This window comes from Lissotriton helveticus, chromosome 7 (assembly GCF_964261635.1).
Source record: "Lissotriton helveticus chromosome 7, aLisHel1.1, whole genome shotgun sequence".
NCBI classification, from domain to species: domain Eukaryota; kingdom Metazoa; phylum Chordata; class Amphibia; order Caudata; family Salamandridae; genus Lissotriton; species Lissotriton helveticus.
In genome coordinates this window covers 969,818,973-969,845,943 of record NC_136068.1, presented here as the reverse complement: position 1 = coordinate 969,845,943, position 26,971 = coordinate 969,818,973, and the positions used below count along the sequence as shown (strand labels likewise).

Sequence of the window (26,971 nt, the reverse complement as noted above, 5' to 3'; positions counted from 1 at the left end):
GTAAAAGTTAAATCACCATGCGAAGCTCTTCTTACGTATTATTCGGCGGCTTGGTTCCTAAATAGTTAAGATACGTTGTATAGTGTTGACACACACGAGCACACTTCATAAAAGCGCGTGTGCTCGGAGTGCAGCCCAGACACACTTTCCTGTGTTTTCTGTATTCGCTGGTTGGTGTCGGGCCCGCCTCCCTGTCATATCCCCGGGGCCCGCAGAGGGCGCTGTGTGCACTTCTCTCCAGTCTCCAGTGTTTTTGTCTCGGCCCGGAGGCCGTGCTCAGTCCCCGCCCTGGAGTGAGAAGGGCAGCTGTGGCGCCCGCACACCGAGGCGGCGGAGGAGCTCAGTCAGCTTCTTGTGCAGCTGGGGCCTGGGCCTGCGAGTCCACCCAGGGGAGCAGCCCTGCCTGGTGGGGGTCCATATAGGCTCCCGACACCCCGTCCCCCCACGCCAAAGACCGCCTGCTGCATTACCCAGGACCTTCACCGTTCCACCCCGGTGGGACCCGAGGTGCCCCCGACCCGCGGGTCCCCTCGCAGCCCCCAGGATGTTCCTGCCCCCGGAGGAGGTGCTGCTTGCCAACGCACTGTGGGTGACGGAGCGAGCGAACCCCTTCTTCATCCTGCAGCGGAGGAGGGGGCACGGGAGGGGCCAGGGGTTGACAGGTAATGGCGGGGGAGGGGCATGGATGAGGCAGGGGCATGCATGTCACCGGGGTGGCAGGGGCTGACGGTATAGGGGGAGGGTGATGGCATGGCAAGAGACTGGCATGATACCGGATAAGGAGGAGCAGCCCTCGGGAGTGGAGTGTTTGGAAATATCATGGAGAGTTTCAGAGGCTGGCTGGTACTATAGTGCAGGGACAAAAACAGGATTATTAAAGGGAGCTCCTTTTACAAAAGTAATAGTAACGGAGTGGAAGAACACTTTAAGTGGGGCAGGACCCCTTTCAGCGTGCCTACCGACATCTTTATGCAGTGACTTTGTCTCTGTTTTCTCAGAGTTAACGCATTCACTGGTTTTATAGGTTTAGGCTTCAGTTTAACAAAACTATTTCACAATGTACCCATGCGCTCTCGCCTGGGGAGACAAAGCTTCTAGGCTTACAGCTTTACAAACAAACCAAAGTCTCAGGTGGCATAGATAGTAATTTACAGGCACTGCCCAATAACACAGTGGTTTGAGGTAACACGTTGGTGTTGCTGGATTGACTGTTTTTGGTACGCCTTCTGTTAGTTTTGGGTTTAAAGATGTCAGACCCAGACACAATTTCTTACATTTTATGTTGGCGGGTGCCCCATTGTCCCACCCGTGTGAGATTACCAAGGAGGACTGTGAGCGGGTAAAATATATTTACATTAATTCAGTGGTTATTGCAGTGTCCTCTATCTTTTCCACTTTCAACTGTATATGAAAGAATATGTTCGGGCAATAGTGTAATGGAATGCGCATGCTCAATAGTTGGGGAGTGTGAAAAGGAGATAGATTGATATTACGCAGCTGAGAATGGAATACATTTATTTCTCAGTCTTGTAAAACATTTACAATATTGCCATGTATACATAACAGGATAGACATTTACAAATTATAGCACCACCTCGCCTGTACGTAGAATACATCAATTCTGTTTTTAAAAACTAGAGTTTTAAATCCCAGTTGCTGTTTGGGATGCTGTATTTTTATTTAAATGTCCAACTTTCAACATAAGTCTTCGTAGTTCAGGGCAGGGTACTCCCTTTAAATATTTTTCAGCCGGGGGGGAGGAGCCAAGCTCGCGTCCGAGATGGCCGCGTTTTAGCTCGGCTCCGTTCGCTTTCCTGTCTGGAACGTCTATCCTGTGTTTTATCCTGCCCCGGGAAGTATTCTTTGATAGACTATGGAACTACGACATTTCACAGGCACTTACCGTTTGATCCGTTTGTTCCTGGGTGCCACGGATCCTGAGCTGCACCCTTGTCTGCTTCGGGGCCTCCGGAGCAGGCGGGCCTGACACTCCTTGGCGGCGCCCGGGCGGGACGGAGCGCTGTGGCTGGCCCTTGGTGGCGGTGTGGGTTCGGTCGGAGAGGCCGATGTGCAATTAGACCGATTACGGCTATCCGGGCCTGATCCGGCGGTCCTGCGGCCTGGTGTTGGGGCGCTGCCTTCCATGGACGGGGTTGACCGTATATGTGGCTCGTCTCCCCTTTGTTCTCCGGTCCGGCCATTTTGAGTCCCTCCGCCCGGACTCGGAGAACGGAGCCGGTAGCGTGTGGGGAGCCGGCGACCCGCCCTCTTCTGGTGGCCCCCCTTCCTACTCTGGTGGTGCCTCTGCCGGTGGTCGGCTGTATCCTGTTTGCCCCGCTGGTGTCCGGACGGGGGTCGGAGTTTGCCGCGGCCCCGCCGGGCTTCTAAGATGGTGGCCGACCCCATATCTCTCGGCTTGGCCGAGACTGGCGACGCTGGTCCGCCGCATGGCAAGTTTGCTGAATACCGTAAAGGTGAGCCTACGCTTGGCGACATCCTCGCCGCCTTGCGCTCCTGGAGTGCTTCCATGGCCGCACCTATCGTTGACCTGGAGGAGGATTATTTTGCCGGGCCTGCTGGGCCCCCCCCGGTGTGTGCGGCTTCATCTCTGTTGTGTGCTGCTGGAACTTTCCTGGAGGTCGTGGGCCCTGCGGCTGCCGTTGGTGTGGATGTACGGATGTCTGCTGCCCTCCTTCATCCTGTGCTCCCCCCTGTGCAGGGGGTCCGCCGGCCGGGTCCCGTCCGGACCGACCTTGTTGGATCTCCCTCTCCCCTTTTTTGCCTCGAATGGCCGAACGGAGATCCTGTGATTGCTCCGCCGGATCGGCTTCCCTGCATTGCCTGAGGTGGTTGCCGTCCTTTCCGGTTCATCCGGGTCGCCATCGATATGACTTGTGTGGGTTGCCGATCGGACTCCCTGTTATTCATCTCCTGTTCCACATGATCTGGTTCCTTGTGCGTTGGACGACTACTGCTTGGGATAAACAAGGACAGGGTTGAGATGAACTTGCCTCGGTGGACTGTTATCTTGCGGTATGGTCGGATGATCCGTTTGTAACTGTATGACTATGTTCGATTCTCCTTCATGTTCCTGGAGCTTATCCTTGTGCTTATTATCTTCCCGTGGGCTCTGAGTATTTTCGGACGTGAGTGGGAGCTGATGGGGTTTTGATTATATGGCTCCACTCCCGTTATTACTTCCCTGTTTTCCCTTCTCTTTTTGTCTTTGTGGTTCTTTCTTACTTTTTTCTCTTCTATATTTCGGGTTCTGATTAGGGCGACAGGCACGCTGCTGGGGGGTAGGCCATAGCCTTCTGCAGGGGTGCAGGGTGGGATGTGCGGGGTGGGGGGGGGGGGTCTGTCATATTGTGTTTTCCCCTCATTCCTTTTTTGGTTCTATGGCTCTTATGTATCCCCTTTTTTTCGAGACGCGGTGTCGGCATGTGGCCCCCTGGGGTGTTTTTGTTAGCATGGGCCTTCTGGTATTCCTGCCGTCACGTTTTACTACGCATTCATTCCTCCTGTTACCGCTGGTTCCATGTGCTGGTCTATTCTTGAGTGCTTCGTTAGCCGTGGAGCGCGTGCAGTGATGCTGCGTTCTTACTTCTCCCCTCTTTTTTCCTATGTCCTTTCCCCCCTTTTCTTTTTCTTTTTTTTTTTTCTCCCCTTTCCCCCTTTTTTCTTTTCTCCCCTGGGTTGTTGTGGCAGAGGGCTCTTTGTTATGCAAGCTTAATTTTAGTTTTGTGTATTATTGTGTGTTTTCGTAGTGGTGGGAGGGCGCTGGGCGGCGGTTGCAATTGTTTATTACTGTGGGACTCACGTTCTGCCTTTGCCAAAATGTACCTGTTCTTTTTGAATTTTCCTGTATTCGATACTTCTGCTTGTTCGCGGCCCACCACGGCCCTCTGGACTTGACGGAATGCCCTTATTCTGAGACACCCTTTCTTCTATTATAAAATCAACCTTCTCTCATCCTGTACGTGGTGGTTGCTCGGTGGCTTTTTGCCTTTGCTTCTCGTATGGATTGCTGTGATGTCCTGTGGGAGCTTCTGTACTACTTGATATGTTTCTTTTATGGTGGTGGCCGGCCCGATGGGTTGTAGGCCCGTATCTGTGAGCGCTTTCTGTACAATAAAGGTTTAAAAAAAAAAAAATATATATATATATTTTTCAGCCGTGAAAGAAATCTTATGTTTATACAAACACTTTTAATAGATATATACCGAGTAGGGCTTGAAAAAGCGATCTCAACCACCTGTGCCTTTAAATAACGTCTGTGGGCAAACACACATTCTCTATTTCTTCATCGTTCGATTTTTGTGTCAGTCATATTTCTTAAATAATATTTTCGGTTAATCTCTTAACAATAAAATATTTACTCTAATTTCGCACTGACACACAGCTGTCAAAGAAGGAGAGTTGTCGCTCCAAAACCTGGTCATATATTTCATTACCAAAACCTCAGCTTCAGTCCCCAAGGCTTGCAATCCTGCTTCAGTTCTTATTTTTCCCCTCCAGCAGAGTTGTAAAGTAAACACTTTTTTTAATTGTTTGGTTTCAAGAGTTTCATAATCGAGATTTTTTTTAATACAAGGCTTTTCCTGCCATACGTAATAGTTGAGCCTATATTTTTTATTTATACGCTTGCAACATTGGCAGTAGTGAGAGATGCCTCAATGTTTTGCATTTAATTGAATTCAGTCACTCGGAACCCTCAAGGCACTTGCTTGTAGGACATTATGATATCCAAGCAGTTGAATTTGATGACTATATATAACGATGATATAATGGTATGTAGTGGGAGCGATAACCTACAACAGCTGTTCTATGTGTATTGATGGCTGGTGAATACTTAGATTGTACATCTTATTTTGGAATTATTGCATGATTGTGTGGATATTAGCAGGACAAGTGGATATTGGGAGGGTAGCGTTTATGGGTGTTATTATGGTTGCTATAGGAGATTGATGTTTGGGTATTGTGCAGGCATCTCTTAAGGAGCAAATAAACACGTATTTTGCTGTTTATGCGGCAATGTGAGGATGGAGAGTTTAAGGTAATTATTTGTAAGTCTGCATTTTGTGCCTAGTGAAACTTAAGTTCCTGCAGTTCTAACGGCCAATGAAATCTTTTTGCTTCTCAGGTCTGCTGGTCGGAACCTTGGATGTGGTGTTGGATTCCAGTTCCCGCGTCGCTCCTTACCGGATCCTGCACCAGACACAGGAGTCACAAATCTATTGGACTGTGGCATGTGGTAGGTCTCATGGGTTAGGAGGACCATTTGGTTAATCGTTGGCCCTTAGCAATCTGTGCAGCTCTTTCGGCTGATGTGGGCCTCTTGTGCCTTTCATTGCAGTTCTGAGGCATTCATCTTGTAATGGAAGCACGTGTGGAAAATTGTCATTTCTGATTGGTATGCAGGTGCATAACTACAGGCTTTAGGTTTCCTGGAGTCAATATTTTGGACAACAGAGCACCAACGTGAACTCCTGTACATGTGCTTTTTATTTGACATGATGTAATTTAAAGCAAAGTTCGGGACTCGTAATCCTTCCACAGTTTTATTTCTTGATGAAATATATATTTCTGAGCTAGTACATAACAGGATATGTTTGTGTTGGAGTGATAATATACTGATTTAGCAACTGTTGTACACACTTCTCGCTACCAGGTACCTAATATGCTGTAAAGTAGTTCACCACTTGTTACAAGATGTAACTGAGCGAGATGCAACTATGCAATTTCAATTGTTTGCAAAAGCTGTAATGCATGGAAATTATTAAAACAAATAAAGAAAAAAAAAGACTGGATAAGTTGGTTAGCCCTGATACATTTACAGGCGCAGTTAGGATGGGTACCTCATGGGTTTCACTGTCATTTAAGGAAGGATGTGACTTCTAGGTCACTGCACCATTTGTGTTCAGGGGTACAATAAATCTCTGGGATTCCGGACTGTTCCTGGGTTTCTTTATGGTTGTTCACGTGAAGCTGCTTCTTCAGTAGTCTGAACTCACTTTGCATTTGCTGCAACAGTGAGAAAATGTTAGTTACACATTGTTTGTTTGGTTATTAACTGAAGTTAGCATTTTTAAAACAATAGTTCACAGGGAAGATATCCGTACCTAGTGTGATTTCCTGTTGTGCACATCCATTGATTCCCTGGAGCTTGGGTCAAAATATTCCCTTGGAAGCAGCAAATGTAGCCTAGATTGAGAAGGTGCCCAAAGTCCATATGACTGCTCACTTTGGTTTTCCATGTTGACGGTTTGCTGCAAAAACAAGCCCAGACTGTCTGTCTAAATATGCCAAAACACGCATAGCCACATTTTAGGAAAAATAAATTCACACAATCTGTTGAGATGCGAGTAACCTTCCCCCTCCCTCACCCATGGTAAACTGATTTGCACCCCTGCTCTTAGTAACTTGATTACATGTGAAACTGTTATCCTACTTTGCATTTGGCTCCAGTTCACAAAGTGCTGAGTCCTCGACCACAAATTAACCACAAGACCCAGGGCATGGCTCTGCAGTCATGAGTGTCACCAAAACCATACTAACTGGCAAAGGTGAGCGGGAGACTACAACAGATGACCTGGGGGGCGCGCTCCCCTCTTACCTCCAAATCACAGCAGGGATTCATTGGGGCGGGGACCTCTGTTTGCTGGAGTTCCATGACATCAGCAGTCCAGCTGTGATCTTCTAAACTTTTTCCACCCTACAGAGCTCCAGAACAATGGTGTATCAAAGGGGCCGGGTTATCACCCCCGTGGAGGTGCGCTGCCAAAACTGGTCATGACCACCACTAGACACAAATGGGACTGCATGACTAAAGAGCTCCTCCAAGCCGCCGACAGCAAACATGAGAGAGAGGGGTCGAATATAGCCAAACTGTTACCCTTAGAACAGCAGGACTTCACAAATAAACCCCCCCCAGCGAACATCACCAAGTCCTTTATGATTCACATGTTTACAGACTTAATATTGGCTCAGTGCAGAAAGATCTAAAACGGAGCCTATCAGAAGTCTGTAGAGACCTGGATGACTTTGGTAAGAGTTAACTTCCTGGAGTCCGCCCAAGGGGAACGCTGCTTGAACCGCAAATCCTACCAAGCGTGATTGATAGACCTGCACGACCAAGTGCTACAGATCCAAGAAAATAAGCAAGACTTGGAGAACAGGTCCAGGCCCTCTAACCAACACATAAGTCCCACCCGGGAGAGAGGGAAAAGACATTACATCTAGGGTCTTGTGGAAACACTACTAGATGACCGTGGACCGGAGCCGCTCAGGACTGATTGAACACATAGAGCAGGCCTGCCGTCTCAAGATGCATGCTCGAGCTTTGGCATCTGCTCTGCTTCCACCACTATGCGGATGAGGAGAGAGGGGGAGGCCCGATTAGCTACAATGGGGATTCTCTCAATATTTTTCAAGAAGTTTCTATAAACATGTTGGCTAAATGCAGGGCCGTTCACCCTGACGCCACCTTTCTTAAGGGCCACAAAGAACAATACCGGTGGGGACACCCCTTCCGTGTCCACTTTTGAATGGAGGGACAAGAAATGGGCAGTAAAATCACTTGTGGAAGCTTGCCAAACCCTGGAACTTTCACAGCCGGATGATAACCAAAACAACTTAGATGAGCTCTCGAGACCCCATAACATAATCTGGAAGCTACTCTCACACAAAGCAAGACTGGCATCTCCAAGCAGGGAGGACCGCTTGACTGGATGCAAAGCAACGCTCGAACAGATACACCAGGTGAGTGGTGGCTTCCTTTCTCGAGCCTGCCTGAAACGCAAGCTGAGAAACTCTAGCAATGACTCCTCAGGTGACCGCATAGCTACCAGAGCAGGGGAGTGGCACTGACCCGAATCAGGAGGCGTGGACGCACTGGCGGGTGACCATTCTCCATAGCTTAGAGACACAGACTTGCGTCAAGGGTTAGAGGCAATGTTACTGGAACTGACAGAGGCCCAGATTGCCCCAAGCAGAAGGAGCGGAGTCACATCATCTGGGGCTGGGAGTTGTACATGTTTAAAACTTTTCTGTCCACAAATATATTAGCTATCTAGTTGGTTAGGATCAGTAGTTATGTTTGGCAGGAGGGGTATGGGGGGAGCGATGGGTCAGGGAGGAGGAGGACAAAGTTGCATACATGCTTACACTAGGTGCTAGGACCATGGATGCGCAAGCGGGTGAGCAGACCCTAAATTGCCATGCCGATACACACGTTCTGGGTAACAACATATAAAGTGAGGGGCCTTAACAACTCCCCAAACGGCGCTCTATACTTAAAGCACTGATTAGTCTTCACACTGACATGGGAGACATCATTTACATTGAATGCGCTACAACCATGACTTGCTTTAGGGTGTGCGCAGGTGTTGGATGTACAATCCAACACCTTCCCTGCTGTTGCACAAACTGGAGTAGGAATAGTAAATTATACTATTCCTAAGCCCAGTGCGCCCCCTGCAGCTAATCGTTGTAACTACTTGCGATGAAACGATTCACATTGTAATAACGCAGTCGTTGTAACAACTGTGTTGTAATGGAATGCATTAGTTGCAAAGAGCTATATTCCACTGACATAGCGCTACTCCAAGAGACCCACCTCCTGCGAACACTGGTCGCGACTGAGGTCCAAACACTTCCCCCTACAGTACTTTCCTTCTATAGAGAGGAAGATGGGAGGGGTGTGGATTTTGGTACATTCACAATGTCTGTTAAGGCTAGAGGTATGGTCTGCAGAGATAAGATAGGATGCTGGATTGCCCTGACTGGCTCGCTCCAGGGGACACCTCTGATAGTAGACAGTCTTTTGCCCCCAAACCGAGGCCAAGAACACTTTCTCAGTACACATTTCATACCCTGACCCAAATGGGGCGATCTCAGTCTAGTTTGGAACAGTACAATGGACACACATGGCACAGGCCGCAGTGGTATGGTGCAGTTCTCACCCTCGGGTAGAACCACGGTGGAGGAGGTGAGCCTTATAGACACATGAAGTCATAGACAACCACTGGGATGGGGCCACTCCCACTTCTCTGGTGCTCATAAAACATACGTATGATTAGACTATATCCTGGTGGACGTTTGGCTCCTGCCCAACTTGACTGAGGTGGAGCAGGTCCTACTGACGTCCTATCACAACCCAGTCTCCGGCTCCTTCCAGTTAATCAGATGAGTGTGCCAAAGTCTGGGTCATCTTGGGGATTCCGAGAGGATCTTCTGAATTATCCCGTAACCGTCAACAATATCCACAAAAGCATCAGAGAATTCATAGAGCTGAACACTACTAATGACACAACGGCAGCCACCCAATGGGTCATCCTCAAAGCTGTGATCCACGGCAGCGTAATTACGGAGGTAGTTCAACTTAAGAAATTGAGGGAGGCACTGCGACAGAAAATTCTCTCTGATTTGAAAGCCCTAGAGGATAAACATAAACATACACACGCTCAAAAAACCTGGAGGAAAATCGTAGCTCAATGTCAGTTCGGAGCACTTGAGATGGACAAGGCCACCTATGTCTTTTGCAAAGTTAGACAATAAGTTCTACACCTGGGTGAGAAGTTAGGCAAGCTATTGGCAAACCTCTTCAGGGCTAAGCAAACACGACACGCCATAACAGAAACTAAGGGTCCGGAAGGGCGATTCCACACACTTAAAGGGACAAGGCGGGATGTTTTGGGGCTTTCTACACAACTCTGTACAAGCTCCAACTGTCCGACCTCAATAGGGAAAGTCCTACCCGGTTAACAGGTCGGGACAGAGATAAGCTAGACAAGCCTTTAGCTAAAGAGATCTCAGCCAACTGAAGAAATTGACTTCCTCCTGCCCAGACGACTTCCCTGTGTCTTTCTATAAATGTTTTGGCTCCTACACTGGTACCCCTCCTGCATAAAGTCTACAAGGAGATGATCCAAGAAGGACGAGCCACACCCTCCATGGCGGTATCTATGATTTTGCTTAGACTTAAGCCCAGTAAGGATCCCAGCCTCTGCAGCTCCTACCGTCCCTTGTCCTTTCTGAATGTTGATGTTAATATTTTGACCAAAATCACCTCCATATGCCTTCGTGGTGATGGAGGACATCCTCCACCCGGATTAAGCAGGCTTCATCTTGGGACGACAAGTCAGCGACAACACCAAGAAAGCCCTGCATCTGATTGATAAAGGCAGCGCAGGGGCCAAACAGTCGGTCCTGGTATCACTTGATGCTGAGAAAGCATTTCGACCGGGTGGACTGGGACTTTATGCCTGACATCATAAGCTGGGTATGCTGTGGCAAATCATTTAGCAACTGGGTGCTATCAGGCTATAAGACCCCCCAAACCCGCATGTGATCTAACCAGATGCTTGGGTTGGCTAGAAATTACAAGGGGCACGAGGCAGGGATGCCCGCTCTCCCTTCTCTTATTTGTGTGATGCTAGAGGCAATGGCGCAGAGGAACGGGGACAACCTTTAAATACAGGGCATCTGCTTCGGGACGCAGAACATTAAGCTAACCATGTTCGCAGATGACATCTTGGTGTCCCTAATGTTCCGACGCTCATCCTTTCTTTTGCTCCTAACCGAGCTCATGGCTTATCAGGTGGTATTGAGGTTCCAAATTAACCTCACAAAATCAGGGATTCTTAATATTACTGCCCTGGACCGCCTAGATGAAGCAGCTTACCCCGATCTGGTGGACCACCCCACATATTGAATGCTTAGTGGTGGATATAGCCTTCACACTGCAAACAACTAAAGACCTACATTTCCAGAGTCTAAGAAAATTGGAGAAAATGGGCCTCAACAGTTGAAAATGTAAATAGCTCTCGCTCCTGGGATGAATAGCGGCATTTAAAATGTAAATTCCATACCTCTTTCGAACACTAGTCATTTTGATCCCCAAAGACTATATTGTAGACATCCAGGCGGCGTGCCAGTCCTTTCTCTGGCAGGGAATGGCAGCAAGGATATCAGGTGGCGAGAGCTTTCTTTGACCCTGAGAAAGGGGACTGGGAGCCCCAAACCTTGCATGCTACTATGCCACCTCCCACCTCTGTTGGATCTACCACTGGACGAGATGGGAGGCTGACAAGGGGTGATGCATAGACTAGGAGAGCTTGGGATTCAGGATCAGGCCATCCAATGGCTATCTTCCTTTCTAAGTGAAAGAACCTTTCAATGCATGGAAGTGGGCCTCTTCTTGGACATGTTCAATGCCCAATATGGAGTCCCTCGGCGATCGACGCTCAGTCCCATCTTGTTCAATGTTTATATGAGATGACACACAATTGGTAATTTCAGGGTCTGACGCTACCAACTCAAATCACATGCAGCTAGTCCCTTGCATGGAAAAAAATCCCAAATGGCTGGCCAACACCAGTTTAAAACTCAATGGGGAGAAAACCGAGCTAATGTTCCTGGGTAACTGCACAGACCCTTGGAAAAAATTCAGCTGGCCAGACAACTGGGGTGCCCGCCCTGACTCGCTAAGCCCTCCATCAAGAACTTGAGGATGTGGCTTGACCAGAATCTTTCCATCAATACCCAAGCTATAAAACTCTCAGCCCCTTGCTTTGGTATTCTCTGCTTGATTTGTAAGATCATAGACCTTCTCCCAGACCAGGTGCGGAGAACGGTGATTCAGGCACTAGTGGTCTCAAGATTGGACTACGGTAACTGATTGTACCTAGGGGCCCCCAAATATGTAGTCAATAGGCTGCAGGTTGTTCAAAATGTGGCGGCCAGGATGATACTAAAAATTCCCAAGCACGAGACAGTGAAAGCCTCATTGAGCAAACTACACTGGCTTCCTATCCATTCCAGTGTTAAGTTCAAGGCACTTTGCCTAGCCCTCAAAGCCATGCATGGCAGGGGCCCAGCCCCGTTATGGTCTCTTGTCTCCCCTTATGTACCCAACAGGAACCTCAGGTCCTCGTTTGATTCTCTAATGAGCACAACAAGAATAAAAAGAGCCAGATGGGGAGGGAGATCCTTCACTCATCTAGTCCTAAAACTTTGGAACTCCATGACCATTAAATTGAGCCTTCTGAAGGACCTATGTTGCTTCATGAAGAAACTCAAAACGTGGCTCTTTCCCTGAGTGCCCCTCCACACCGATCTGTCGCTCTCTCTGCTGCGCTGGAAAGCCCATGGGCAGCTGTGCGTTCTATAATCACATAAACATGCATGGTGTAACACACAATGATGGCGGGGCCCTTGTAGGAAGTATCGTGGAGACGTATGGTGCAGAGAATGCCTACATTATATAAATCGCCAGTAACAAAGGCGATGTTGGAGGTCTGAGATAGATGGGCAGTGAAATGGCGGCTTACGACCTTTCCTCACCTTTCACCCCCTTATGGGGCAACACAGACTTTACACCGGGGCACAACAGAGACCTATAGTCTCTGGTAGGAGGGGAGATGTAAAAAATTGCTAGACCTGTCTGACGCGACCCAGATCAAACCTATTGACAAGATGAAGGAAGAATATGGCCCCCCGGAGAGAGAATGATCCCAATATTGGCAGCTTGGCCACTGGTTCCTTCACCTGGCGGTTAAATGGGGAGCAACCAGGGCACTGACGCCTTTCGAGAAATGCCTGATCATCGCTTCCAGTGACGCACATGCTGTGTCTAGAATCTATTGAATTCTGAACTCCCATCTAGATGCAGGGAAGCTTCCCTTCCAGAAAGCATGGGGGAGAGAACTACAGATGACCCTTTAGGCGGACTAGGGTTGGGATATGCTTCAGAGAGCGAACACAAGGGCCACGCACACAGTGTTATACATCACAGCACTTGACTCAAATGACCAGGGAGTGCTGTGTGGACTGTATGAGGGGATATGGAGAAGAGGGGTCTCTTACGCACATTATATGGTCTTGCCCAAAGATCTAGGGGTTCTGGGATGGGATCATACTGGCGATGCAATAGATAACTGGTCAGAACTAACCCGCTGCTCAGAAGTTATGCTACTGCTACAGCGCGACTCCAGAAATCATTTCTAATAATGTCTAATCATTACTCACCATTACCCTGAAACCTTTAAACACGCAACCATTCGTCAGTGGGGCCCATAACACTGCACGTTTACTCTTGTACACTTACACTTGGCTTCAAGGCTTCTGGTGAATCATACTGGAGAAATGCTGTAACATTTGGTGGAGTGTCTAAAACCTATTTAAATCCGTTATTATTTACACTATAGATTACTATACTTTACCATGGTTTTATTCAAACATTTAATTATTCAGACGCACCACCATAGTGGCAATGAATCTGCTAGAAAGAAAATTAGGCGTAGGAAAATCACAAGACCAGCTTTAAAAATTCAATTTTCCCAATTTTATTAAAAGCAAAACTTTATTATGTCTAACATTTATGCATTAATAAATTCTTTATTCAGTAAAATCTTAATCTTTATTTCAAAGTGATCATTTTATTTAGAGCTCAAAGTCGCTTTTAGAAATCAGTTAAAAGTTTAGCAAAGAACAGATACTTCCAAATTCATTCTCTCCTAACATCCCTAACCAACACCCTCATCTTATCCTTCAGTCCTGCAAAGCAAACAAATAAAGTTCACAAAGAAAAAGTTCTTACATCCAGGAAGCGATCTTCAGTCTGGCAGCACTTCGTGTAGAAAATGAAAGAGCGACCCCTTCTAGACACAACCAGGGTTTTTATACATTAATTCCCTAACTTAATCTATCTAAAATGTTTCTAACACTACTTATTCAAACTCTGATTGGACAATCTCGGGTTGGGTGAGCATCATCTCACCATTACAACATCATTTTCTCGAAGGTTCAGCAGAAAAATAAAGGGTCTTTGTTTTAGGATAGTCCATAGCTTAGCTATTTCCTTAAGTTGAAACATCACCTCCCATTCCCACGATCACAACGTTCAAGCGTCCATGTTTGGCACCCATCCTAGGTTCCGGTCCAAGGCAGCCTTGAACCTCCTCGAGCACAGGCAGTTCACTCTGACTTGCAGGTTTTGGCACGCCTGGGCTGTTCAGCTCTTGCTCACTGTTTACCCGAGCGTCCATCTTTTATCTAGGCCTCAGAAGCCACTTTTGGAACTATCATAGAAACAAACACAAATTCATATTAATTATTGAATTAAAACCCATTCTGTTTACCTCCCCCATACTAATTTTTCCCATTAGTTGTTACCTGCAGGTAAGCCACACAAATGCGTTTTATACTTACATAATCGACCACTTCTTAGCACAAAACGTATACAATAAGCACATTTAGTCTACGTTTGTTTACATTTCAGCTGCGCATTAATTCACAACACATATTAATTATTTATATGGCAACATGCAAGCAAAATTAGTACTCCCGTGTATAATAAACGGTGTGCATCTTATTCTATGGTTGATTAATTTCACAAAACCCCTTTAGTAAATGTTATCGTTATGGGACATTGACTTCAAGAGGGGTACACAAAATTTTGCGTTTGCCACCTCGCTCCATCAATTCCGTCATCTGGTGATTTTATCACCAAAAACCTCAAAATTTTGGAAAATTTAGCAGAACATGTTTCAATTTCTTTTGTTAATATCATCTATACTTTTGTTTCTTTCTCTTTTGAATCTTTGAAAAACTTTTTTTATTTCTTCTATTTCATTCTTTTCTCTCACTCTTGCCTGTTGTTCCTCATTTTCTTTCCTTATTGACTTTCTAAAATCTCTTCTGCCTTTGTATATACAGCATAGCCTTATCATAAAAATTACTATCACTAAGATTATCGGTATTAGTATTTTACCTATAATTGAACTACCTATTTCTTGAAACCAATGCTTAATTGCTGAGAAACTTTTTCCCAGCCTTTCAAGGATACCTTCAACCTCCAGTGGTTCAATTTCTCTATGCAAATCTGTAATATTTATAATATACTTTTCAATATTCTGACTTTTATCTGGAATATAAGTGCAACAATGGTGAACTTTCAAAATTCCACAGATTCCTCCCTCTTTTGCTAAAATTATATCAAGGGCAAGTCGATTTTGCATAACCATGGCTCTCATAGCAACCATTTCAGTATTTACCATCAAGAACCCTCCTGCTGTATCTGTTGATAATCGATCAACTATTGTAGACAATTTTCTGATTCTATTTGCATTAAATGAAATTCCCACTGCTGGTATCAGTGCTCCAAATACATCACCTATTATTTCGAACACACTTTCTCTTCTTTTTCGACTTAGAACTTTACCTATTTCATGCTTTCCATTTGTACTTCTAGCTACATAAAAAATTTTAGGAAACACCAAACCCACATAACATGTCCCATACCAATGGTCTGGTAATCTATAGTAGGCTCGATTTCCACAAATAAAATGAATTCCAGGAAAAACAGGATAGTTTCCTCCTTTAAATCCCCAACCCCCTATAATTCTATAGGTATCTTCACGTTGACTTGCACCCACAAAATAATTGTCATACATTTAGTTGTCTCTTCTAATACAAAATTTTCTCAACATTGGTGCATCTATATTAATTGCTACATTCATATTCTTATCCTCCATATTCTCATCATCAAATGTGTAATATTTAGACTTTGCAGGTTTCATTTTCTCATTTCGTTTGTAAGCAATTCTTCTTGCCTCAACCATGTTTAAGAATGCCTTCTCCTCAACTCTCATTTTACATGTCAAATTATGATTAAAATCGTATTCATGTGTTAATTCATCTACCTCTAAGAAATATTCTCCCATTTTCTTTGCAGGCTTTCTTTTATTTAATGTACCATCAATTTTTAATTTTGCAAATATTTCATCTACATTGGAATAATGATATTCCAATTTCCCAGTCTTGTAAAACAAACTTGCAATTACACTACATGTTACTCCATATGTAAGAGGAAGGTGGTGATATGTCACCCCTTCTGACACCGATGCTGGTAATTTTACACAAACATCAGTCATCAACATTCATAGTTTTAATGTACTCAAGCAATAACTTTGCAAAAGTATTTTTGGTTTAGTCACTTATAGATCTATCTTGATGCAACTCTGGCTTGTACACATGCGTTTCATGCACCTTTTCTTTCTCGACTGGCTTACTTGAACTCGCATTCGGTTTTAATTTTGTTAAATTACTTTGGAAAGGGATCACAATAGCTAAAATTATCCACAATATAATCGACAACCCCATGCATATCGTGAAGCATATACACCATTTTCTAAAAATAGAACATTTAGTTTTGTGATTATTCATTGCCATTTCCCCTAACACCGTTTCTTCAACCTTATGTCACTTACAAGTTGTGTTGCACACCTCACTCAACACACTTACAAGTTTTCTTCGACCATGTGTCAATTACTATTCTAAATTATACTATAATTGGATTTTTCTAACAAGTTTTCTTCGACCTTTTGTCAACTCCGACCTCTCCTATATTTTCAATATCCGTCTCACAGGACTTCAGGCTTTTTACTTTAGTATCATATACTTTAGGCACCTATCTTTTATTTCTTGGTTGACTTCTTTACTCACTTTTCCCAATTTGCTTTGGGTTGTACAGGTTTTCTTGACTACTATTAACCTCTTAAATTGGTGGCAAAACAATATATGTCCACTCAGGAGATTTGTACCTCTGATTTGGACGTCTTCCTCTTTTTGGCCTTTGAATAGTCTCTTATCTTTCCCAATTTTTCTTTCTGGCTGGTGATCTCATTTACTTGGTCTTCTTGCTCTTTTGTTTTGTTCACTATTTTGAATCTTAATCCACCGGCTTCTTTAGGCAAATTGTCTCCTTTACAGACTTGGCTCTATTGTGTTAGGCTCCACTCTCCAAGCTCTTTTTCTTGTACTTTTTCTTAATGGAGTTTCGTCTGCACTGTCATCAGTTTCACTTTCAGTGTCTTCTGCTGTATCATTGATTATTATCTTCACAATGTCTTTGTCTTCATCAGATTTTGTTTTCTCTACTGTTACTCTGTTAGGAACACCTTCATAACTGTTACTTGGAATTTCACCCCTATCATGAGTTACTTCCTCTTCCCCAGTTTCAGGATTTCCGTTCCTGCTTTCAGAGTCTTCGGATTGCTTTTCAGTTTCCTTCTTTTCAGCAACTTTCTTTTTACTTTCTTTTGTGTCTCTACTGGTGCTTGTCTTTACCGATTCTCGATCTTCAAGTTGATCATCTGAATCTGGTATTTCAACAATCTCCCTTTCACCTTCACCTTCACCTTCAGACGCAGAACTGGCTTCTGATACTTCCAGATTTCGACGTTCCTGTCGATCTTCAATATCTGGATTCTTTTCTGGTTCACCTTCAGAATCAGTCAGTTGTACTTTCCCCGTCGTATGGGTATTCAGGTTCAGGCACACGGATGGTGTGACTAGCATGAACCCACCTTTTCAGTCCAGCACACTTAACTGCAGTAGTACTGACCAAGATAACTTGACGTGGTTTTTGCCACCTTGGTACCAAACAATTCCTTCTGGGATGGACTTTCACTCGTACCCAGTCCCAAGGGACTAGATCATGAGCTGGATTTTTCTCTTTGGAATTTGATTCAGTTCCCACCTGGTGGAGCACAGAAGTTACCACATCAGAAAGATTTTGCACTAATCCAGTATGATGTCCTCATTAATTGTCAACAACTTATCAACTGGTACATAGGCCTGTCTCATCACCCTGCCCATCAAGATCTCATGTGGACTTAATCCAGGTTTTCTGTCAGGTATGCTTCTCAGTGTCATTAAAACAAGTGGCAAAGCATCAGGCCACTTCATTCCTGTTGCCAAACACATTTTTGCAATTCTGTTTTTAATTGTTCCATTCACCTGTTCAACTACTCCTGAAGCCTCAGGTCTATATGCACAATGCAGCTTCTGGCGAACGTTCAGAGCTTCGCAGATCATCTGCATAAGTTAATTTTGAAAATGCGGGCCTCTGTCTGCCTCAATGGTCACAGGAAACCCGAAACGTGGTATTATCTCACGCAAGAACAGTTTAGCAACAGTTAATCCATCATTCCTCCGCGTGGGGAAAGCTTCTACCCATCGAGAGAACAAACAGATTATCACCAGAACATATCTGAGCCTGTTGCATGGAGGTAGCTCAAAAAAATCCATCTGAACTCTTGTAAATGGACCTCCCTCCTGTCCTATGGTTCCCAAACTTACAACAGTTTTTCTGTTTGGATTAAATTGTTGACAGATCAAGCATCTTTGACACAGACTTTCAGCAATCATTCTAAATTTTGGACTATACCAAGTCTGTCTAAAGAGGGGGAGGAGCCTAGCCAGCGACCGTGATGGCCGCCTGAGCCCTCGGCTCCGCCGACCCTTCCGCTTCCCTCCCGTACCGCTTCTTCTCCTGCGTGCTAATCTGTAACTATGCTGCGGTATCGGGTCCGGGAAGCGACACTGTTTCCAGCGATGTGCTCCCCGTCGGTTTTCCTGCGATGGAAGTGACAGGACGCCCTGCTATCCTGTTGGTGTTCGAGGAAGGGGACCGGTCCTTTGTTCTCGGCTGTGCCCGGCCGGACGACAACATCGGCCATTGACGGCAGGGCGGCATCGGCTGGCGAGACGCGGCGGCGGTTCTGGGTCTTCCGCTGCGGCGCTACAATATCCCCTTTAATCTCCACGCTTTCATGGTTCCATCGCTGGCGCTGCAATACTTGTATCCCTCTCCCCTGATGATTCCGTGAGTCTTCTTGTTGTCGAGCGGAGTGGTGGGGGCCATTTTGGGCGGAGTGACTAGCGCCTGCATTGGAGAGCTGCTCTTTGCCGTGGGCGCCTGTTCTGACTAACATTGTGTTGCCATCACACGCGGCGCTGAAATGGAGGGTGCTGCCATGGTCCCCACGCCCTGGCTGTGCTTGTCGGGGAGCCGAATTGACGACCGACTGCCTGGAAGTGACTCCGGCGATCGGGGCCGGGGGTCGCCACACGTCTGCGAGCCCCATGTGCAGGGGACTGCAGTATCATCCTTTTTCGAGGCGCCCTTGAATATCGGCGACGTTTTGTGTGCTCTGGCCGACTTGCGCGATGCCCTGTGTTACAACGCCCGTGATCTGGAGGGCCGATTGGATGTCATTTTGCCCCCACTCTCCTCGCCTTGCCGAGCTGGCGCTCGCATGCGGAGCGTTTTGCCACACCCTGGGCTCGACTGTTACAAGCTGCCGCTTCAGAGATGCGAGGAGGTGGTGAGGGAACCATACAACATCGCAACTCTGCCGATCGCGGCAATGGTGGTTGATATGCGCCCTGCGCTTGTACAGATGCTGGGAGATCGCCTTTGGATGCCATGTTTGATACCTCCGTTGGGGTCTATTTGCGAGACTGACACTCTTATCCTGGGTATGTTGCCTGCGCTTGGATTGACTCACTTTGGTGGACTGCTGCTGTGGGCTTGCCTGTGCTGTGCCTTTCTGGATCACATTGCCCTGAATCGGATGGCCGTAGGTGGATGGTGCCGTGTCTTGCTGTGGTCATTCTGGCTGCCTCCACTGTTCCGTGGGGCTACTTCGCTACAGTACTTCATTGGCACACTGGATCGCAAGGGACAGGGTTGACTCTGTTTTTCCCCTTCTTACTTACCGATGATGGATAGGCGGGGGAGCTGGACGTTGGCTATGTTTCATTAGGGGTCGGGGGTGGGGTGGCCGATACTATTCTTGCTGGCTGTTTTGGGTACTTATGGATGGCCCTCCTCCGGTAATATCTGCCTCTTTTTCTTTCTGTTCTTTTCTTTCTTCTTCATTTCGGGTACTCTTTTTGGGGCGACAGACACACTGCAAGGGGGGGTAGGCCGTAGCCTTTGCATGCATGTAGGGTGGGGGGATGCTATTTTGTTCTTTTTGGTTTCTATGGGCCTTTATTTCTTTTTTATTTTTATATGCCTTTTTCTTTCCCCTTTTTCTTTGGGTCACTGGTGTTAGTTGTAAGGGGGTGGGTAGCAACTGGCGCACAACGCGTTCTGCGATTGTCAATCCTTATGTACTGTTTTGGTGCCGCCATTTTGACGATGTCTTCATGCTCGCTGGATTCTTTGCTGTGCGTTGCCCACTTCAATTTTGCTTGATATGTTTGGTCCTTGATCCTTTCTAGTCTTTCCAGCTTACTATTCTTTATTTACAAGCAAAAAAAAGGAAAACCTTTAACAATGAACCTTCCCCTTCTCCTGCTTCCCAGTAGTACATATCTTCCGGTGTGACTCGAATCGACTGTAATTTGTTTGAAATACTGCTGCGATGCCGTATTGTTTGCTGATGTGCTCCAAAACGTTGTTGAGGCCGGCCGGATGGTTGTAGGCCCGTATTTGTTTCTTGACATTGTGCAATAAAGGTTTTTAAAAAAAAAAAAAAAAAAAAAGTCTGTCTAAAGAGACGAATCATAGCATCTCTACCAATGTGGGCCTGACCATGGTACATTCGGGCCATATCTGAAATCATGCTATTGGGCATTACTGGTCTTTCATCTTTGTAAACCCAAATTTAATCTTCCTCCCTTTGTCTGCAGCCTGATTTTAACCAAATATCTTTTTCCTCTGCTCCTGCCTCTTCCTGCATCTGTTTCACTTCCTGCCAAGTCTCAACTACAGTGGTTAGCATTAAAGGACTTGGAACGTGTTCTTCAGTTTTTTCTCGATTGATTGAAATTTGATTCTTTGCACAATGTTTTGCAATTGCATCAGCGTAACTGTTTCCTCTTGTGATATAATCCTCACCCTTTTTATGAGCAGAGCATTTTACCACAGCCAATTTTTCAAGTCACTGTATCACATTTATCAGTGTCCTCCCAAACTCAGCATTCCGTATAGGTGTTCCTGCAGAGGTCAAATAACCTCTTTGGGACCAAAGCTGTCCATAATCATGAACAACTCCATAACCATATTGACTATCAGTCACTATGGTTACTTTCACCTCTTTTCCCAATTCGCATGCTCGTATCAAAGCAATCAACTCTGCTATTTGAGCAGAACTAATTCCTTTCAGACAAGATGCTTCCAACACTTCTGCTACTGTACAAACAGCATATGCAGCACTTAGAACACCTCTCTCTGTTCTCAAGCATGATCCATCCACAAACATTACAAAATCTGATTCAGGTAGAGGTTGATCTTTAATGTCTGGACGAGGCTTTGTACAATACTCCAAAACATCCAGACATTTGTGATCAAGCTCACCCTTCACTTCTGCTTCAATGGTGTCTGGTAACAATATCGATGGGTTGACATTCACACATCTTGCAACTGTCACATTTTCAGCTCCCAAAATTATTTTCTCATAACGTGTCATTCTGCTGTTGGTCATGTACTGGGTCTTTGCTCTAGTAAGGAGAATCTCCACTGAATGAGGTACATACACACTCACAGGAAATCCCATTACAATTCCTTCACTTTGTTCAACATTTACACTTGTGGCTGCTACTGCTTTTAAACAACCTGGCAAAGCTTTTGCAACAGGATCCAAAACAGCTGAGAAATACGCAATTGGTTTTCTCAATCTTCCATGTCTTTGAATTAATACTGACAAAGCACATCCTTCTCGCTCACTGCAGTATAGTTCAAATTATTTTTCATAGTCCGGCATTCCCAAAGCTGGTGCTTCACACAACTTAGTTTTTAGCTGTTCAAATGCTTCCATCTCTGTTTTGGTCAAGACAATAGGGTCTCTGATATCTGCCTTTGTCAATCTTTGCAATGGTTTTGCAATCAATGAAAATCCACTTATCCACTGTCTGCAATAACCTACCATTCTTAGGAACATTCTTACCTGTCTTTGAGTTTTAGGTGGCTGCATTCCTTGTATCATTTATTATTTTTTTTAAAACCTTTATTGTTCAGTTCTGTAAAATACAATGTCAAGCCTACAACCCAGGGGCCGGCAGACATAATCAGAATTGCAGCACTGAACACAGCCTTCAGCCGACAGCCCTGAGGCCCGGCGGCGTGATGAAGTAAGGTGCACACAGAACCATCAGTCTAACCAAGGAAATACGAACGACTTGGTTTTGATTTTTAAATTAAATAAGGAAAGCAGAGTTAAATATCAGTCGCGCACACTGCAATACACATTGAGTCACATACAAAGCAATCAATGCCACCTCGTTACAGTAAAGAACCTCCCACATGGCCATCCCGGGACATGGCTAATTCCTCCATAGGAGAATCACAGAGCCCCCCTCTATAGGCATTCCAGTGTCCCCATTTCTTGTCCCACAGTCTGGGGAATCCCCGAATCTTGTATACTGTCTTTTCCGCAATCATGCAGCGATCCATCTCAGCCATCCAGCACACCACCAGCAGTCGGTCCGGCGAGCCCCACTTGATGGCTATGGAGCGCTTAATTAGTAGGAAGCCTAAGGCCGCCCATTGCGGCTCAGGATCAGTCAAGTCATTGGCCCCCAAATGTTAAGGACACACTCCTTGGATGAATGCAAGAGCGGTTTACCCAGGGAACTACTCATTTTTCGGATTGCCCTAGTCCAGAACTGCTGCACCACCGGACAGTCCCACAAAACGTGGTAGAAGGTACCAGGGAGGCCACAGCCCCTCAGACACAGGGCATCGGGGCGCCGCCCAATTCTGGCCAGGGTAAGGGCAGACATGTACGCTCTATGTAACACTTTTAATTGGATCAGTCTAAATCTATGGCAAATAGCCGATTCCCTCGGAGACATTAGCGCCGAACGCCAGTCTTCGTCGGCTAGGGAGCCCAAGTCAGCCTCCCACTTGGAGCGTAAGGATTGAAAGGAGTCCGGGAGATTATTGCATAGTTTACGGTAGGTGAAGGAGATGGCCTTCTCAGGAAGGGGCTCCGATAGTAGCCTATCCTCCAGCGGAGAAGACACTGGAAGGGTGGTCAGGTTTGGGACAGCTGTCAGGATAGCATGTTGGATTTGCAGATAGCGGAAGAATTCGGTGGGCGCAAGGGCATATTTGGACTGTAGGTCGGTGAAGGTCATCAATTTACCCTTGCGGGCAAGGTCTCCCAACTCCGAAATCCCCAGTACGTCCCACTTATCAAAGTCTTGACAGAAGCGTAGGGAACCCAGACTCTGCACAGACCACAGAGGAGTCGCTTTAGTAAATTTGCCTGCCCATCCTAGACACTTAGTAGCCTTATGCCATATAGCCACAGTGTGTGCCATCGGACCGACATACCGAGCCCTGGAAGGCCCACCATAGAGAGCCCCCAGATATCCCTCCCGTCCGGTCTGACATCTGTCTAGAAGAAAGGCTAGGTTAAGAGGCGAGCCGTGCACCCATTGGTTTACAGCCACCAGTTGCGAGGCCCAATAATAAAGGCGGAGGTTAGGAAGGGCGATGCCTCCGTCGTACCACCCCTGAAAAAGTTTACAGAGGGCAATCCTAGCGGCTCCCCCATCCCAGAGCAAGAGACGAAGCTCGCTCTCAACCGTGCAAAAGTAGGAATCTGGAACCAAGAAAGGGCAGTTCTGCAGAACATATAAAAAGCGTGGAAGCGCCAGCATCTTAAATAGCACAGCTCTACCCGGGAGCGACAATGGGAGGAAGCGCCAGTGGACGATGTCTCTATGAAGTCTACTCAAAGGGGGCAATAAATTGCGATCATAAAACACCTTGGGGTCTGGCGTAACAAGGATGCCAAGATACATGAAGCCCGTCGTGGCCTCCGTGATAGCGAATCCCCTGGGTAGTCGAGGCAGGGGGCCATGCAACATGTATAGCACTGATTTGGTCCAATTTATAGAATATCCAGAATACTTCCCAAAATTGGTAAGGACATGATACAGACTGTTGATAGAGGACTGAGGGGACGACACATATATTAATATGTCATCAGCATAGAGGGAGATTTTATCCGTCATCTCCTCAGTCCAATGTAGGACTCTGATAGAGGCGTCTGTGCGGATCCATTGAGCCAGGGGCTCCAGGGTAAGAGCAAACAATAGCGGGGATAAGGGGCAGCCCTGCCTGGTCCCTCGGTGCAGCGGAAATCTTCTGGAAGTGTGTGTATTAACCCGGACTTGACCCCAGAGATCCGTTTACAGAAGTCGCACCCAGCTAATGAACTGGGGTCCGAAGCCAAAGCGGCGAAGGACCTCGAACAAATAAGGCCATTCGATAGAGTCGAACGCCGTTGTGGCGTCAAGAGATAGAATGGCCGCATCCTGTTGCAAAATGGGTCGACGACTGATGACGTTGAACACTCTGCGAAGGTTTAAGGCCGTATTATGGCCCGGGAGAAAACCAGATTGGTCGTCATGAATCGGGGAGGGAAGCACAAGGAGGAGGCGAGTCGCCAAAAGCTTAGCCAAGACCTTTGCCTCCGCACTAATCAAGGAGATAGGCCGGTAGGATCCGCAGTCCGTGGGCGGTTTAGTGGGTTTGAGAATGACTGTTATAGAGGCCAGCCGTTGGGCAAGCGGAAGGACCCCGATCTCACGACTCTGTATAAACATGTTCCGAAGATGAGGGATAGCGTCTGGGACCATGCCTTTCAGGAATTCGATCGGGACCCCGTCCGGACCCATGGCCTTGCTGGAGTTAACGGCAAACAGCGCCGCCGTCACTTCCTCAGTTGTGATAACAGCGTCTAGGGCCTCTCTGTCCTCGTCCGACACCACTAGGAGACGCATCTCGTCCAGAAGCTGCCTGGACTCCTCCGATGTGTACCCCTCGTCGGCTGTGTAGACCCCCTCTAAGTGGTCAGCAAAGGCCTCCGCGATTACCCTGAGGGTCCGTCACCACGGAGCCATCTGGTTTAGCTATGGACGAGACCCACCTGGATCACTGATCCCGACGCTCCAGCCAAGCAAGCATCTTACCCGCGTTGTCCCCAAACTCGTAGACCCGATGGCGCGTGTGGAGCAACCTAGCCTGCGCCCTCTCCTGGGACAAGGCCCTATAGGCCAGTTGCTGGGTGTGGAGTCTGGCTGCAGTATCCTCTGATGGTGCGTCATTGTGGGACTTCTCAAGGTCGAGGAGTTCCGACTCAGCCCGAAAGATCAGGTCATTATGCTTCCGCAGATAACCTGTCCTTAAGGCTTAAGCTTCTCCCTTCATCACCGCTAGATATGCCTCCCAGAGTGAGACCGTCGAGTCCACAGATCCAGTCTTTTCCGCGAAGTAGAGTTCGGGGCATTTCTGCAACGTCTCCCGGATGTCGGGGATTTGCATTCGCCAAGGGTTAATGACAATGGGGCCTCGCGTAAATTGGCGATTGTAAGTAAGGTCGACACTAAGCGGCGAGTGGTCGGAGATGCCACGAGGGAGGCCTCTTGCGCGGACAAAGAAACCGATGTCCGAAGTGGGGCAAAACAGATAGTCAATCCTAGACATACTATTGTGAGCGTTGGAGTAGTGAGTGTAATAAGGCACGTCTGGGTGGTGGTGGCGCCAAATGTCAGTCAGTCCCACAGCGTGTGCGAAGTCCGCCAAGTCCGTGGTAGGGCGATGGGAGCTACGTTTGGGTTTACGATCGTCGTCACACATCGTCATATTAAAATCACCCCCTACCAGGAGAGTACCTGGGGAGAGGCCCAGTATTTGGGCACCTAGTTCCTGAAGGGAGTCTCGGAGTAGTGTCGGTGGGAGATAAGCTGAGACAATATTTAGGGGGCGTCCTTCCCAAGCGGCCTCGGCGAGCACAAATCGGCCCAGCGGGTCCGCCCAGGTTCGAGTATGGGTAAGAGCGAGAGTTTTACGAACCAGAATCCCAGTGCCACGTGATCCCGAGGAGAACCCCGCATGGACCAGTAGTTTGTACCCCCCTCGCTGGAGTGCCTGACAGGTGTTACCTACTAAGTGGGTTTCCTGGAGTAAGACGATGTCATGGGGAATGGCGCCGAAGAAATTGGAGGACTACACTCCTTTTTATTTTATGACCCAGCCCATTGACATTCCAGGAAAGGACATTGAGGGTCCTAGTTAGTGTCTGAGCCATAGGAGCAGGAATAATAGAGCCGATAGGAGCAAGAACTGGGGGGGAGTCGTCCGTTTCGACAGAACCCCGGGACTCCTCGGGTCACGGGACAGGAAGGATCCCTGGCCCCTGGGGGGGTCGGAAGCCAACCGAGGTGGCCCAACTGTCGGGAGGGGACCATGTGCGAGCAGGAAATCACGACCAAGGAAGACTCTGCTAAATACAAAAGGAAGAAACAAAACAACCCCACATCCCTTCACCCCTTCGCTCAACCCCCCTCCCCGCTTCCCTGCCCGCGGACTTAGAACTATCCACACCCCAACTAGGCAGAGTGCCTGTCGCCCTCCCCATTAGAATCGGGGTACTTGGTTGGCCGGTAGTGCCACTGGCCCGATTCGTAAAGCGAAATAAGTATTATACATGTGTAAGAATACAATTATACCTCGTACATCATTCACAGATTAGAAAAGTTACTGTTGGTCAGCCGGTGTAGCCCGATCGGGGCCAAATAAGGCAATGGTCAAGAACAGGTGTCCAATGGAACAGCCGAGGCAGCCGCCTCCGGCATTCACAAGAAACAAAGGGGAGTCGGTAGGAAACCATTTTGCAGCAGTTCAGTTGTCCCCCACGGACCCGGGAGTCACCCCTGCCCGTCCTCAGCGCTTTCAGTAAACGGTTCCTGACTCTCTGGCATTTGGTCCTCTCTCGGAGGGTCTTCCAGGCCATCGGTGTTTCGCGGAGACCGTCTCGCCCGGCGCCAATCCTCCAGCCAGTCCCACGCCTCCTCCGGCGATAAGAAGAACCAGGCCCTGCCATCCATCTCTAGGCGGAGTTAAGCAGGAAAAAGCATGGAGTACTTGATTCCCTGAGTTCGGAGAGCTTTCTTGACCTCAAGAAAGCTGCGCCTCCTCGCCTGCACCTTCATGGTGAAGTCCGGGAAGATCGAGATGCGGGCTTTGTCGAGGAGAAGAGGGGGTCCAGGTCGGGCAGTCTGGAGTATAGCGTCACGATCTCTAAAGTTAAAGACCCTAGCTATGATGGGGCGCGGTGGGGCCCCCGGCTTTGGTTTGCCCCCCGGAACTCTGTGCGCCCGT

At 47.2% G+C, this 26,971-nt stretch overlaps 1 protein-coding gene across 3 annotated transcripts in view; it reads left to right on the top strand.

Annotated features, from left to right (window-relative positions):
* Window positions 1–245: 245 nt before the first annotated feature.
* TBC1D9B (TBC1 domain family member 9B) overlaps window positions 246–26,971 on the top strand; it is a 220,481-nt gene continuing 193,755 nt past the window's right edge. For 2 of the 3 annotated variants that reach the window (XM_078653542.1, XM_078653541.1), the window contains exons 1-2: window positions 279–662; window positions 5,144–5,254. In XM_078653542.1, the coding sequence (XP_078509668.1) occupies window positions 545–662; window positions 5,144–5,254 (229 nt within the window). In that variant the 5' untranslated portion in view covers window positions 279–544. Of the gene's footprint in view, window positions 663–5,143; window positions 5,255–26,971 lie in introns of all 3 variants that reach the window. The other variant, XM_078653543.1, reaches the window with a different exon arrangement.